General features: G+C 42.1%; 1 protein-coding gene across 1 annotated transcript in view; it reads left to right on the top strand.

The window, feature by feature from the left end:
* The first annotated feature begins 389 nt into the window (after positions 1 to 389).
* Positions 390 to 15,308, top strand: part of doc2g (double C2-like domains, gamma) — a 44,048-nt gene continuing 29,129 nt past the window's right edge. The window contains exons 1-5 of the mRNA XM_008413470.2: positions 390 to 511; positions 4,654 to 5,062; positions 6,216 to 6,295; positions 6,801 to 6,875; positions 12,211 to 12,320. Of these exons, the coding sequence (XP_008411692.1) occupies positions 4,672 to 5,062; positions 6,216 to 6,295; positions 6,801 to 6,875; positions 12,211 to 12,320 (656 nt within the window). The 5' untranslated portion in view covers positions 390 to 511; positions 4,654 to 4,671. The remainder of the gene's footprint in view (positions 512 to 4,653; positions 5,063 to 6,215; positions 6,296 to 6,800; positions 6,876 to 12,210; positions 12,321 to 15,308) is intronic.

Genomic DNA, 15,308 nt, shown 5'->3' with positions numbered 1-15,308 from the left:
AGGCTGGTATCGCTCTGGATTTCTGTCTGCAAAAATGCTGTTTTTCCCTCCTCATCTCTTTTGGGTACACCTGCCTCACACACACACATCCACACAAACCCACAGCCCCCTCACCCCACCTGCTCACCTTCCTGTCCACCCACTTTGCATGTCCCAGCCTTTTCAACTCCCCACTGCCACCCAGCCCACCCTCCACATCTCTAGCTCTTACAAATGTCTTCACTGCTGAGAAAGTGAGTGGCCAAGTCGTATGCACAGCCTGAAAGCCACTGATGAGGATTTCAACCAGATACGTCAAAACCACAGGGGAAGGAAAAGAGGGAGGAGAGAGAACGATGAACAGAGACGGGGAGGGAGAAAAGAGAGAGCGGGAGAGAGAGAGCGGGAGAGAGAGAGCGTACGGAAGGGTATATTGACTCAGAGCTGGTCTGCATGCTCCACAGAGTGTGAGAGACAGAGGATGTGAAAGCAGGCAAGATGGAGCACTGGCACAGATGAAGACTGTCCCTGGGTAGGTGGACGGCTGTCTCCTTGAGTGGGTGCATGCGTGTCTGGACGTGTGAGTACACATGTCTGCATGTCTCTAAATGGAAAGAATGGATCTGAAGAAGTTTGCTAAACGGCATGCAGACGTACAGATGTACCAAGTGGCGGGTTCCGGTGTTGTTACATAACAGTGAATGAATGAATGAATGAATGAATGAATGAATGAATGAATGAATGAATGAATGAATGAATGAATGAATATGTGAGCAGACCCTTTGGGGTCCTTGTCTTTGACGAGTCTTCACACGTGCACTCGTGCAACAGAAGTGTTGCTCAGCATAGTCAAAAAGGTGGGGCATGCTGGTAGAGTTTTCACTTGCGTCTGTACGGTGGTGTGTATCTAGAGATGATCTCAGTTTACAGAAACACGCGCAGGGGAGGTTTTAGACTAACTGAGGGAAGAGTGAAGGAACGTGAGGGAGAAAAATGTTGTTGCACTTTCAGTGGTCGTCTGTTTTGCTCTGCTGATTTTTAATGCTTTACAAATGCGATGTGATATCTTTACAAAAGAAAGCACAAATAATATGAGATAACTGAAACACAGGTGAAGAGGTGAAATGAAAAACATGATGAATACATATTTTTCAGTCAAAAAATGTTTATTGTTCTCAATTCAAGTGTGAAATGTATTGTTGTACATAGAAATGGTTTTACCAGCAAAAAATTGTAGATGTGAGTCCAAACCTTTCTATCTGAACTTATGCAATTACACTTTAGTAGTATGGATGGAAACTTCATGCTGATGTCACAGATATAAGAATTTACATTGCAGACGACTGAATGTTGTAATAATCTTAATAATAATTGTATTTTTCAGGGTAAAGGTACATCAATTTTAGTGAGTCTTTGAAATGGCAGTTTGTTTGCTAATAAGGCATGGTTTAGGAAAATACCATGCATTCTGTAGTTATGCGTCATCAGCACTTCTTCAGCCAAAGAACTGGAAGAAGTTTTTAACATACTGTGTGTTTTCATTGCCAAGATACAGTTCTAATAATGAGACATATCCACGAATCACTATGAGACAAAAAGATGGCATTACTTTCCATCCAAATAGCATGCAAATGTGGATTAAAAGTGAAAAGATGCCCACATAAAGATGTATAAGTTATGAGCAACACAAATATTTTTCACAAATCTGAGGTTTTCTGTTGTCTTTACACCTCCTACATGCCAGCTGAGTTTTTTGGTGACAAAAGCTAAGGTCTTAGAAAAGCTTCCCAAAGTGGAAATAAAAAAATATCTCTCTATAAATATTTATGGGATAACAGTGTGGACTGAATCTCATCCATTTGCCATTGAGTACCTCAGTGGCTTTGGCCATTCCTGCAGCCATTTCATCAGTCAATCACGGGTCAAATCCTTCCTACCAGAATGATGTTTGCATCTGCTTCGGCAGCAAATGATTTCAGGAATTTTTCTCTGTTCTTCTCAAAGGCTACTGTAAGAAAATGTGGTTATGCTTCTCCAATAAATAGTATTTGTTAGCAATTGGTTGTTTAGATTCATGTTATTTTAACCAGGAGTCCCAATTTATTATGTTTCATGGAATCAAGTGGCCCAAGCAAAGACCAGATATAGTGGAAAGTGAATAGAAAGATGCACGCACCTTTTTTCCTCAGTGTCTGAAGTTAAATCAGACCAAACGTCTCTTGTTTTAGGTCAGAATTACCAAACTTTTTTCTATTTGCTAAATGACACAATAATGAAAGAAAGAATATGTCAGAGATGCATTTCTTGATGTCTTCAGTATCAGAAGTTTCTATTAACTATCTTTGGCAAAGTCAAATGAAATCAACCAGGATGTAGGTAGAGAATTATGGAGCTGCATAAGTCTGGTTCATTCTTTTGGAAATTTTTTTTTTTACAGTTGCTGATAGGCACCATGTTTGGTGCTCATGTGAGAATGAGGCGGCAAACAAACCTGACGCATTTACACTAGTTCTGTCAGGAGGGATGAGCCACAACTCCAGCAAACTAGTGAGAAGCTTGTGGGAGGAGACCCAAAATGTTTGATTTGTGCCGTACAGTTTAAAAAGTAATGCTACCAAGTACAGAGGAAGGGTGCATAAATTTCTGAAGACATAAATAAATCTCCGATATGTTCTACCTCTTTCGTTATTGTGACTTTTAACCCTCGGCATCAGAGAATTAGAAAGTTGTGAGTTAAATTCAACTTACCGCAGCCACATTTTAAAGTGCCTTGACCAAGAGACTGATCTTTGATTTGATAGAAATGTGTAAATGTATAGAAGTGATTAAGACCCTTTGAAGCACCTTGAGATTAAGTGTTTCAATATGTTCAATAAATCAAACTCTTTGAGATAAATAAGTTCAACCATTTATCTCTATAATTCATGAAAATGCTTAACTATAGAGAAAAACAAATAGATACACGAAAGCTTCAATTTATTGCAACAACAATGGAAGGAATAGATTAAAAAAACAGTGTTATGGGGCAGTATGAACCCAGTGGCTTCTAGATCTTTTAAAACATAGAGGCCTGCTTAATGAACGCCCACAACAGCTTTCTGTGCTGGAGTCCTTAACAACAGTGGACCAATTTTCTTTCACATCTGTGCCAGTTTGACCTGAATCTGCTTCCCTTAAACTTCCAATCTATGCTCAAGATGATATTTGTCTAAAAGGAAAGTGAAAGGAATTGTCCTGCTTGGAGAGACTTGGTAACCCAGCCCTTTAGAGTATCCAGCTGGCTTCATCATTCAAAGTTCCCATCACTCTCAGGGTCAGATTTACATAAGCAAGGCTGCTATATGCCGGCACCACCGACCACCATCAGCAGGCAGGACGACTGAGACAGGCAGTGTTTGAACTGACAGCCCATCAGTCACAGAACAGAAGGAGGAGGCAGGAGCAGCCATTGAGAACCCAAGCATGAACAGGGAGAACATGCAGAAAGACCCATGGTCAGGATTTGAACTCAAAACCTTCTTGCTGCAAGCCAGTAGTGCTACCTGCTGTGTCACCATGCAGACCCTTATTAGCTTCATTTAGAGGAGAAATACAGCTAAACAGCTAAATCATATAATGGTGTTAGGTCAGTCAAATATTAATGCCCTTTTTTAACATTGGCTTTAGCTATGGACTTAAAGCATTGGCTTAAAATCTTTTCAGTGCTGTAAAAAAAAGCATGGCCAACACGGAAATGACATCCAAGGACATCTGATGTTTGCATGAATTACTTAGACAGCAATTTTCCCCACTCTTTCAATTCATATTAAATAAGCTTTCACCAAATAGCTTCTTGTGAAAGATAAAGAATAAAGTTTCAAATAAGGCCTTTTATTTGAGTGTAAACAAACCCATAAATGTAAGAAATCCAAGATGAACTCCAAAAGCGCTAAGCATCATCGGTCCCGCGCTGCCACTAATGAGCAGTGACGTGATGGGCACATGCACCATATTGAAAGAATGACAGACCGCCCACCTCTTAGAGGTGTTGACGTAGTCACTGTTACAGTAAATGACTCCGGTGGTTCATAAAGTGCCTGTTGAATCATTGCGAGGAAAATAGGAGGAGACAGCATTTGGTGTAATGACAGTACAGTCCTGTTCTGGTGCTCCATTTAGTGATAAATCTGTAAAAGACTGGTCTTAAATTGTATTATGTAAATACTGCTCTGGGTGGTTTTTTATTTGCAGATGAGAAGGAGATGAGTAAAAGAGAGCGATGGGAGAGGGATTAAAGTGAAGTGCAGAGGCACATGTGACATCATTCGTTCGTACTTCACATTTGAATATTCACTCTGCGCCCAGACTTGGTGTGCTGACTCCATGTGTGAGTCACACTTGAAGTGCCAAAGGTTCTGACGAATTCTATTTTGGCTTTTGAGATTGAATCTGAGAATGAAAACAGATGCATATTTAGTTGTTTTTTTTGTGTGTGTTTTTTTTGACCCCAAGATGCTTGATATGAGTGTGAATTTCAGCATATTGCTCTACAGATGAGTTGCTGCAGCTGTAAAAACCGACAGAAAGCTGTGAATTCACAGGAACGTTTTGATCTGGCTACGTTGTCATTCTGTGTTTTGTTTTTGTTTTTTTCCCACATCGTTCATTTCCTCTCCTCCTGATCTTCATTTCTAGTCCCGCTTGACAGTCCAGATGAGTCTCTCAAAGCCCCCGCCACCACCACCCTCCACCTCCCACCTGGCTATCCCCCCCGCCTCCACGCCCAGCCCTTCCTCATCCGCCACCTCCCCCTCGTCCACGCCCCACTCGGCAGCTCCTCCTCCTCCGTCGCCCGTCAAGATCTCTATGCAGGAGCATTTTGCCATCAATGTGTGCCCGGGGCCCATCCTCCCCATCCCACAGATCTCAGACTTCTTTCCCCGTTTTCACGACTACCCCTGCACTCCGCCGCCGCCCAGGGAGAAGAAGATCCTGAAGGAGGAGACGTTCAACGGGGAGACGGGTGGAGGGTTCAAGGATGGAGAGAGGAGAGGGGAGAACGACGGAGACAGGGAGGAGGTGTTCGACTCAGATGACGATGACAGTGAGTAGTCATCGTCTCAAAATCAATCTGGATCACTTTCATCCAGTGATTGATCACAATCAATCACTGGATGAAATCTTCAAAAAACAGGAATGTTTTCTGTAAATTTCACGATTACGATTCACTTAACATCAGTCAAACATAATTAGATTTCAACAACTAAACATGATAAAATGATTGAGATCTAGTACTAGAAACAAGAGGTAAAGTTATTATTGATCTACCATGACATCCTCTTAGCAAAACAAATTTAACAGTACAAAAAGAATTCAAATTATACCCCACAACAGCAGAATAAAGAGAATAAATGCTTACTGTGCAACTGACTGAAGATCTAACTTATCAAGCATTTATCGGTCCATCAGGAGCCTCACCCGCTCTGGATTTAGAACCAAACTGGATGAAAGGAAGGCTGAAAAAGAGTTTTTTTTTTTTTTAAGAAAAGTGGTGCTCAAGTGCAATTTTGAAATCCCCCAAATCTTGTGAAAACTTTGCAAAAAAAGACTGAACAGAGTATATGATTACAAACAAAAACATTCAATACAAACTAATCTCATGATGGATCTGGTACCTTGGATAACGGTTCCTCTCTCAGCAGTGCTTGGTTTTTGGGGAGGAATTGTTATGAGGAGCCGATCACAGAGGGATATGTGGCAAACGTACAACCAAAACAAAACAGTTCTTAAAAATGAAGGATCAAATCAGGAATTACAACAATACTACGGCCTCCGAGGATAAAACTTGTGCTGAATGTTTAAAACTCTTTCATCTGAAAGTTAAAACAAGGCAACTTTTTTCAGCAGTGGACTGAATGTGCTCCTGTTTGCTCTACTTCAATTTGTGCTTCTTTCTTTTGATCGTAAACATGGGAGTTTTTTGTGGAGTGAGACATTTTTTTTCTGCACTCTGTGTCACTCCCACTTTATGTGACAATGATTTATTACACAAGGTTGCAGTGGAGGGACTCTAGTTTCTGCTCACTCACAAGCAGTAATCAAACAAGACAGATCAATTCATATAAGGCAGTGTTGTGTTTTTGAGAAGCCATCTGCTGCAAACATGACTCAGAGCTTTTCGAGTTTGCTTCTGTCTGACTGACCGCGTCTGCGCTTCCGGCTGACAGTAATTGGAGTGTTTTTGTTGTGTTTTTCAGCGTACCTGGGAACGCTGGAGTTCAACCTGCTCTTTGATCAAGAGAACAACTGCCTTCACTGCACCATTCACAAGGCAAAGGTACGCTCGGTGTTGAATACGCATTTCATACAAACAGATCGTCGGAGCGTGTGCGTAATCATCCTTGAAAGCCCGTTGAAAAACAGCTCTTTTGCATTTGAGCGAGACGTCACGCCGCTGTCTCGCAGCCTTCATGGGGAAACGTTTCCACCACACGCGGCGTCAGCTCGTCAGCCCGACACAACAGGGAAAGGTTGGGTAATGTGGCTAGGTTGCTCATGCAGAGACACAAGGACACGAGCCGTCCACAAGCTACATGCTTCATACTGTCACATGATGTTAATTATGTAAATCTTGACTGGGGAGTTCCTTCAAGGCGAGCGGAAAACACAAGCGGAGGAAGAAAGAGCCCGGAGGCAAAAGGAGGAACGAGTCCATTCGAAGTGGTCGGCCGTATTTGCTGTCTTATGCTGACCCTGTCGCTTGTGTGAGGAGGTTTTAGGGGCACAGTGATGTCACCTTTGATCTTACATGTGCATGTGTCTGTGTGTGCCTGTGTCCACAGGGTCTGAAGGCAATGGACTCCAACGGGCTGGCAGATCCATACGTCAAGCTCCATCTTCTCCCAGGAGCCAGCAAGGTCACTGCTCCAACCTTACCTCAACAGCAATTAATGTGACATGATTCCAAACTGTTCCATCCAGTACACCCGTCACATCTGATGCAAACAGCTCATTGATACTGAATCATTTGCAATCAACTATCCAACTGTAAATTAGCTTTTTGTTATTGTTTTAGCATAAGCCCATGAATAATTAAAGACGGCAAATAGAGAGGCTGGTGTAATTAAAAACCCCGGGCTCTTTCAGTCAGTTATAACAGTCATGTTAAATAATCACACTTCTGTTTGTTTTGCTCACCTGGTTTTCATTTCACAAATGCAAATGCAATTATCTAATTAACAGATAATCATTGCAGACTGACTTGTCCTTTAAATGTCAGCAATAAACGGTAAATGATAATGAGGATCGGTCAACCGTAGAAATAAAATACGCAAATTACAAAACTTGTTCACGGATCACGTTTGTACCTTACAGAGTTACTTTTAAGTTTTGGAAGTGAGGTTTTGTAAAGTGAGCTTATTGGGAAAGAAATTAAATCCTCAGTGAGGAGTAGTTTTACAGAAATTCACTTCAAAATGTCAGAAAAAATCTTGTGTCCTTGTGATTAAAGAATACAACACTGTAGCTTAAAGCAGAAGCTAAGAGAGTGGTGGTCATTTCATCTCGTTACAGTTGATTTTCACCTGACATTATTAGGTATGAAATGGAATTGGAATTTAATTGGATAAATCATCAACCATGCATCAATGCAGATCAGCCAGTGAGACATTTCATACTAATTTGAAAACTTTTAGCAGTTTTCTGTAATCTTTTGATGGTTTTCTGTCAAAAATGGATAATTGCTTAATCTTATTTTGGTTTAATAAGGGTTCATAATTAGTCATCATGTATGAACTTTAACTGCCCCAAATGTAAATCAGAGCCAAAATTTATGTAAATAAGGTCTAATAGGTGTTCTCAGAAGATAATAGATTATTACATTAAAATAAATTATAGGTGATATTTTACCATTTTAATGAACAACTCCATAACTTATAGCACAAATTTGACACAGTTTAACTTAATTACACTGAAAAAACATAGATAAATAAAAATAAATATTGGTTTCCTTAGTCGCACAAAAAGAAAGTGGTACAAGACAAAGTGGCCAGGCCTCATATAAAACAGGAATGAATTTGAAAACTAACCTGGAGCCAAAAGAAAAACATTGAATTGTTCAGAAATGCAAACAAAAATGTTCAGTTGTGTCTCCGTAACACACTACTTCCAAACCCACTGCTGTGAATGTGTTAGCCTGAAAGCTGGTGGGAAAAAGTTTAAGATTTTTGTAATGGTGTCATTATTTACCTGCTGGTTTTGAACATGCTAAATTTGCTCTCAATCCCCTTTTAAAACTCTGCCTTCCCAGGTGTTTACCTGCCATGAAAGGGTTTTCACAAGGGTGTCAAGCATTCACGAAAACATGACACTGAGTTAAATTCAGCCTTTTACTTGGATGCCACTTGGCACGAGTTCACCCAGTCCTCCGCTTTATCGAGCCTAAACACGTTATGGTCGGCTGCCCTGCTCTTGTCTCATTTTCAGCTCAAGCAGCGAGAAAGATAAAGCTTGCCACAACATTGGCAGCAGCAGCAGCAGCACCCCTATTCCCCCCCGGGTTGCGGCAGGGTACAACCTGTTGTCAGCCATTTCAGCTCTAGGCTGACTCGGACCGGCGGGGGTTATGGTAGGTGCGAGGGACGCCGAGTCACGTTAAGGTTGAGCAAAGAGCATGACTGAACTCTGAGGTGTGAAAAGCAAGAAAGAAACAAACTAAACCTGTAGGTTTGTGACGTGCCACGCTTCCCGGTGCGCCGCTATCGGCCCTCTCTCTCCCTCTCTCCCCACTTTCCAACAAGATATCTCTGCTTCTATCGCGCCATCTGTTTTTGCCCCTCTCTGACCTTGAAATACCAACAGTGTGCAGAGGAGAGCGAGAGTAGGGGGAGTAGGGGGGCAACTGAGTGGGAGGGGAGTGAGAGGGGGGGAGAAGGGGGACAGAGACAGACGAGGGGAGGACAGCAGCAGGTGGTTGTCATGGAAACAGGGAGGATTGTTACACGGCTCACGTCAACAGGCGAGTGTTGATGGAGGAGGGGTGGTGGTCGTTGTGGAGGGAAAGGTGGTGTTGCTGGTTGGAGGGGCACGAATGAGTCGGTGAAGTGACAACGAACCAGTGTTTGTAAAAAAAAAAAAAAAATTCAGCAGACCAGAAGGAGTGCTGCTGATGGAGCGCGTCACTTGAGGTGAGCATGACGGACACTCGCATCCACCTCCCGTCCACTCTGTGTGCGCACTTTGCGATGACTAATCCAAATCCAGCATCCATAAAAAAAAAATAAAATAGCTCTCAAAACATTTTTTTGCATTTCCTGTGACCACCCTCCTTCACCCACCGCCTTTTCCCTTCTTCCCATTCGTCTCCCATTTGCGGGTTCCTTCATCAGGGAACGGTCAAGCATGTTGTCTTGTGATGTACGACACTCAGTGCAACACATGCGCTGTGTGACCTTGCGTGTGTGCGTGCAAACACATGCTAAGGATTTAGTCACAGCCACGCAGAGAAGCTAACCCCTCCTTCCTCCATTCTTCTCCACCACCGCCTCTCTCCTTTCTTGCATAAACACTGGCACAGTGATACTTGGTGCCACCACAGTCTCTGGTATTTTTCATGCTCCCATCCCGGGCGGAAGATGCACACTCACAGCCGGGGTCTGCTCATCACAGCTCCGGGGTGGAAGGTCTGAGTAAGGAAGTCTGTGAGATAAATAAGTAAAAAAATTAAATAAAAAAATCAAGCAGACAGATGGAGAAAAGGGAAGAATTTGTTATGGACAGATGGAAGGTTAGCGATGAAACATTTAGGAACAGATGCAAATCACCAGAACAGAGGGAGAATAGAGGCTGAACAGGACAGGGAACTGGTGTTTCTGCAAGATATTTGTGAAGAAAACCTCAACCAAATGAAGAAGATTTCTGGAGAACGAGCAGATCCTCATGCTGCTTTCATTAATCACTGAGACAAATAATATGAATGAAAAATGCTTTTCTCCCCAGCGAGGGGCTGGTTTTAACTGATAAGCAAAGACGTTTTCTGCGGAGAAGGAAAAAAAAGGACCAACAATAAAGAGAGGGACGTTATGTGAAAAGGAAAGACAAAGGAGGAAAAGGCAGCATTGACAGAACAATGGGATGCAAGAGGACAAAAACAGCTAAAAGATGTCAGGCAGGGTTCAGCATCTGGCCCTGAGGCACTGGAGCAGGAATCTGACGGTGGCAGAGAGGGAAAAGGAGAGCGGGGCTGGGGCGTTTGTTTTTAGAGATTCTGACATCAGCAGGAGTCACATAAAAAAAGGATGGGTGGCGTCTCTTACGTTAGTTGGCACATAAATAATTTATTTGACCCAATATCTCTTATAAATTGTATTACGTGAATAAATACAGACTGTAGACTGTTTAAATCTGTCACCTTGATCATACATGGACATGGTATTTACACTGTGCTGCATGTTTTAAATGCTTCCCTACTCCAGAACAACGAATTGAATTGATTTCATTATCTCTTTAACATGCCTTCAATTGATGCACAAGCCTGTTAATTACCCATTCATTTAAGCCTGTGTACCGAAAACACATCGGACTGTGAGTCCACCCTCGGCAATGCATTCTCTGTATTGGTTTGCAATTGAATTACTTGCAAGAAGTCAAGTAATTGTATTATTTTATCAACTTTAGAAGATACGCAGTTCCACTGCCCCATAGAAAGATGTTGCCATCACTGTGCTTGACAGGCAGTACAATAGTTTTTGACTTTAAAGCCTTACTTTGACCTTCACAAATGTATTTCTTCAATTGGAAAAGCTATATTTCTGATGAAGTGGATCTTGTCAGTTTTGCATTTTCTTGTAGGATTAGTATTCTGGGTGATGTAAAGCTTGCTTTAATGTGAGAAGCACTTTCAAGTGAGAAGCACTTTCAACTTGAACCTTGTGATTTATGGCGATCTTATTCAATTAGCTTTTTTTTCCTGAGGGTGACAATTGCGGTCTAATGGTTAAATATGAGTAGACAAATGGGCATTCCCATGGAATAATGATCAATATTTAGAAAAGACAGAGCAAGGAACGGCCTTCCCAAAGCTCTGACCTCAATCAACCATATTGAAAATCTTTAGATTGTGCTTCAAAGCCTAGTCATATCCAAAGTCTCAGAATTACCAAAGCTGGAAACTCCAAAATGTACGTGACCCTAGCGCAATTTTCTAAGGAACAGTGTTGGTGGAGATGTATTTACATTTTTATTATTAACTTTGTTTGAGATCCGTGTTTGGATTAAAGAAAATACACAATAAAATCTGTGCATCCAGTTCATGTTTTTTAAATTAACTGGAGTTGTATGTTATACTTTAGTTCCTCCCTGAAAAATAACGGTTCAAATGCATTCATCTTAATTGACAAAAATCTATATGATTTTCATGGCCTTTTGGTGTACATGTAAACCTTACAGTTTCTTTGCTATTCACTTTTTACATCTCTATTTTCATAACAAAATGCATCAAATGTTAATTATGGTGAATTTGGAAAATAAGGAAGTTACAGTATGTGAACAAGCAGGTGCAGTGTTAGATCTTATTTTTATTTCAGGCTGTGTCACTGAAAACTCACTTAATAGTCAAAAATTAAATGCTATATCCTAGAAGACAATTTCACAATTTCCTCTGCTGTATTATTGAAACAAGATTTTGTAATCATAGTGTAAAGGTGAGCATCTGACCCCAGAGCTTTGAGAAAATTAAATTATGTGAGTCAATAAATGTGCCAATAATAATTCAAATGAAAACAGTGTTGGAAACTGGACAAGAGAGTACAAGCTTTATCAACTTGGTCATGTGAAAAACTTTCATAGTGATTGTGCTGCACTTTTTAATTAGCTGCCACGTTTAGTTTTATTTGAAACAGCGTTTTTGGAGCTCTTAGCTAGAGCTCACTTTTATGTCGCATGATAGAAAGGAGACATGAGGGACGCCTTGCATCGTCTCCTTCGGTTTCAGCAGATGTTAGCAATTTCCTCAGGGAATGAGATAAATTATATCCTATTCACTCTTTTTTAACCATCCTACTTCTTTATTTTTATTTTTTTTTTATGTTTTCACACTGTTTGGGTGAATATTTATTTCCTTTCCGCTACCGTAATCTGATAAGTCTGATCCTATTGACCTCAACTACTACTCCTCGCTCTTCTTCTTTTCTTTTTTTTTCCAGATCTGTCAAATTCTCTGACTCACTCTCTCTCCCTTTTGCTTTTCCTCTGCAGGCAAACAAGCTACGCACAAAAACTCTGAAAAACACCCTGAATCCAGTGTGGAATGAAACGCTGGTGTATCATGGGATCACAGGAGCTGACATGACCACCAAAACGCTCAGGTGGGTTCTTGACTTTGAATTTCATTCTAGTTGGTGAAGTTCTCCAGAAAGCCGACAAACCAAACTTCTCATCCCCCAATGAGCTTTAAACAGCTCTCCGTCCTTCCCACTTGGAAGTGCATGTAATTGTTATAGTCAAGCAGAACAAAGGAACTGTTCCACTTCTTGTACACTACCTTGCAAAAGTCTTCTCACTCAGTATTTTAATTTCCACATTATGTCACATTATCAGTACAAACTTCAATGTTTCTTATTTTTTTGCTTTTGTGAGTGATAGACTAACACTGAATGTCCAAATAATCCTAGACGCTAAGTTGTCAGGGGCTTTTTCCCCCCCATGTAGGGTCACAGAGACTCTCTAAAATAATAGAATCTAGCTGTATTTAATTTAATCTCAATGTAAACACAGCAAATCTGAGATGATCTCAGACAATTGTTATGAGAACATGAGAGGACAAACATTGTCATGGATAACAAGGAACACAGTGAGCAGGCCAGGCATAAGCTCATGGATAAGGATGAGGGTTTGAGTAAACAACAACATAATACATTTCATTGACCCAGTGGCACAAAAAAGTGGGTATGCAGCGCATGCAACGCGTAGGGGCGCAGCACCAGAGGGGGTGTCAAAACCCCGTCTGGAGGTGGCGGCGCGCCGATTATGTTTTCCCATACACTTCAACGCGCCTTACGCTCCTTCACCTCGCGCACGTAACAGGTAAATGTGGCAAGTTTTGCCCTTCACGTATCGCCGTCTCGGCGGGGTAGAGCGAGCGTATGTTTTACACGCCCTTGGGGTGGGGGGCGATTTATGTTTTCACATCCAGCTGAATAATGTGTAGTTGCGCCACTGCATTGACCAATAGTCAATGGAAGACATGCAAGATTACGGCAAAACCTCAAATATGCCAAAGCATCAGTATCAACTTTATCAGTGTCCCCATAGCAAAATTTTCATTTGGGGGAGGAAAAAATTGAACACACAGACACAATCACACTACATTATTGTCAAAAAAACACGTCTGTCCACCGAGACTTAACAGCTCAGGTGGGAGTCTCTTCTGACAGAAATATTACCAGTCTCACAGTCGAGGATCTGTCGGTTTTGCAAGAGTGGCAGGAAGACGAGCCATGCAGGACAAAACAACAAGCTTCACCTTAGATGTACAAAGCTGGTGGAGACATTTCCCAAAAGATTTGCCGTCGTCTTTGCAACAAAAGAATGCTCTAAAAAATGTCGACTAATGCATTCTCAATAATTTTTTAAAAGTTTGTTGAAGTATTGTTTTAAACAGTTTAAGGTTAATGAATACATTTTTCAATGCTGAGGTGTTTGCCGCACCACGAGTTTCCGCTGCCTCCTCCCTCCGCACAGCACTCTCCACGTGAAGCGATTCAGGTCAAACGTAGCCATCTTGGCCCAAAAAATGTTGCGCCGCTCCGCTCATCATGCATTGGTACGTTGATTCAGAGGCGCAGTCACGCATGCATTTTGTTTGTACTGAATGCAATCAGTGTCAGTTTACTAAGCCCATTTATAACAGGGCTGGATGTTTGTCCTGAGGAAAGACGACGCCGGCACGCGCACGCGTGGACACTCACACACACGGACAGATCCCATCCAAATACAAATGTAGGCAGTCAGGTGTGTGACAAGCCTCTTGTGTGCGCGTCAAGGGCAATCACTGGAAGGAAAGAACATACGTGGCCCCTCCTCCTTACGTCCTGAAAGCCCACACGCAAACCACACGTGTCCTTGAGGTGTACACATTAGCAAAAAACATTTTCTCTCATCCTCACTCACAGCAAGATATTCCCTTCAGACGAGAGAAACCCACGTAACCCCTGCTCAAGGACACAGCCTGCAGCCACGAACCAGCCTGAGAGGGCTCTGTGTTGCCAAGATGAGCAATAGCAGGAGCAAGAGATGAGGAGACACAGAAATGGTTGTCAAGATCAACAACGATTCATAAGATAAAGATAAAGTGGGATTTTAGTTGACTAACACATAAGACACAACAGAAAAGAGAAGTACAGGACAACAGGAAGGAAGATGACAAAACCACGGGACGATTCAAAACACGGGGGTCGGATGAAAAAAAGAAGAGTGGAGATGATTCACTGTTCTGGGTTAAAAGAGATGCTGCTGAAGTGGAGTTTACTCCAAAAAGACATCAAAAAGCTTAATGAACGAGGACAATGAGAAAGCGCGTGAGCCGGAGTGAATTACGAGCTCGCTGACAGCCGAGAGAAAAAGAGAGAAGAAGCGGCAGACATAGGAAACGATGAAGAAGGAAGCGTGGTCTGCCACAACAGTTTGGCCCGTGAATGGAGCCCTGGTCGCTTCACCAAATCATGGGAAGCGACCAGGGAAATGAGATACTAATAGGGGTCCCCAGAGTGATGTTTACTCTCTGGGTTGCTGCCCCGGAGGATAAAACTGTGTTGGTCCCAGCAGAGCAGCAGAGGTGGGGGATGCTCTTTGATCTCTGTGTGCACAGCTGAGCAGCAGGACTCAGCCCAGTCGCTTTGTAGGCCCACCTGACGGATTTTACAAGCTCGTGTGCTTGTGGTTCTTGGAGCGAATTCTAGTCCAACACAGTGGAATCAGGATTTGGTCAAAGCGAGGTTCTAATAGGTGTATTAGTATTCTGTCGTTACAAAGTTTATGACCTCTTGAAATTCATACACGGTTTAACACAGCGAATTGTATGGGCTTAAGTAGCTCAGGCTGCAGCTCTTCACCAAACAGCTGGAAGCCCTGCCAGTCTGCTATCTGGTGCTGAACACTCTGTACGGCTGGTTATCAGAGTTTTTTTTTTTTTTTTTAAATGCAAATATGGCTTCCAATTGCTGCAAGAACTTAGTGGAATATGCAGCAAGAGGAAACGGGTGACGTTATGTTGCGGTCAGTTAAATGGTGAGCTAAAGCCAGCTCCATTTTGGGAAATGGGAACACATTTTGATAATGATTACGTGTTAGAACGT

This window comes from Poecilia reticulata, linkage group LG1, assembly GCF_000633615.1.
Source record: "Poecilia reticulata strain Guanapo linkage group LG1, Guppy_female_1.0+MT, whole genome shotgun sequence".
Taxonomy (NCBI): domain Eukaryota; kingdom Metazoa; phylum Chordata; class Actinopteri; order Cyprinodontiformes; family Poeciliidae; genus Poecilia; species Poecilia reticulata.
The sequence above is the reverse complement of the archived record's forward strand: the minus strand, read 5'-3'. Positions and strand labels throughout refer to the sequence as shown.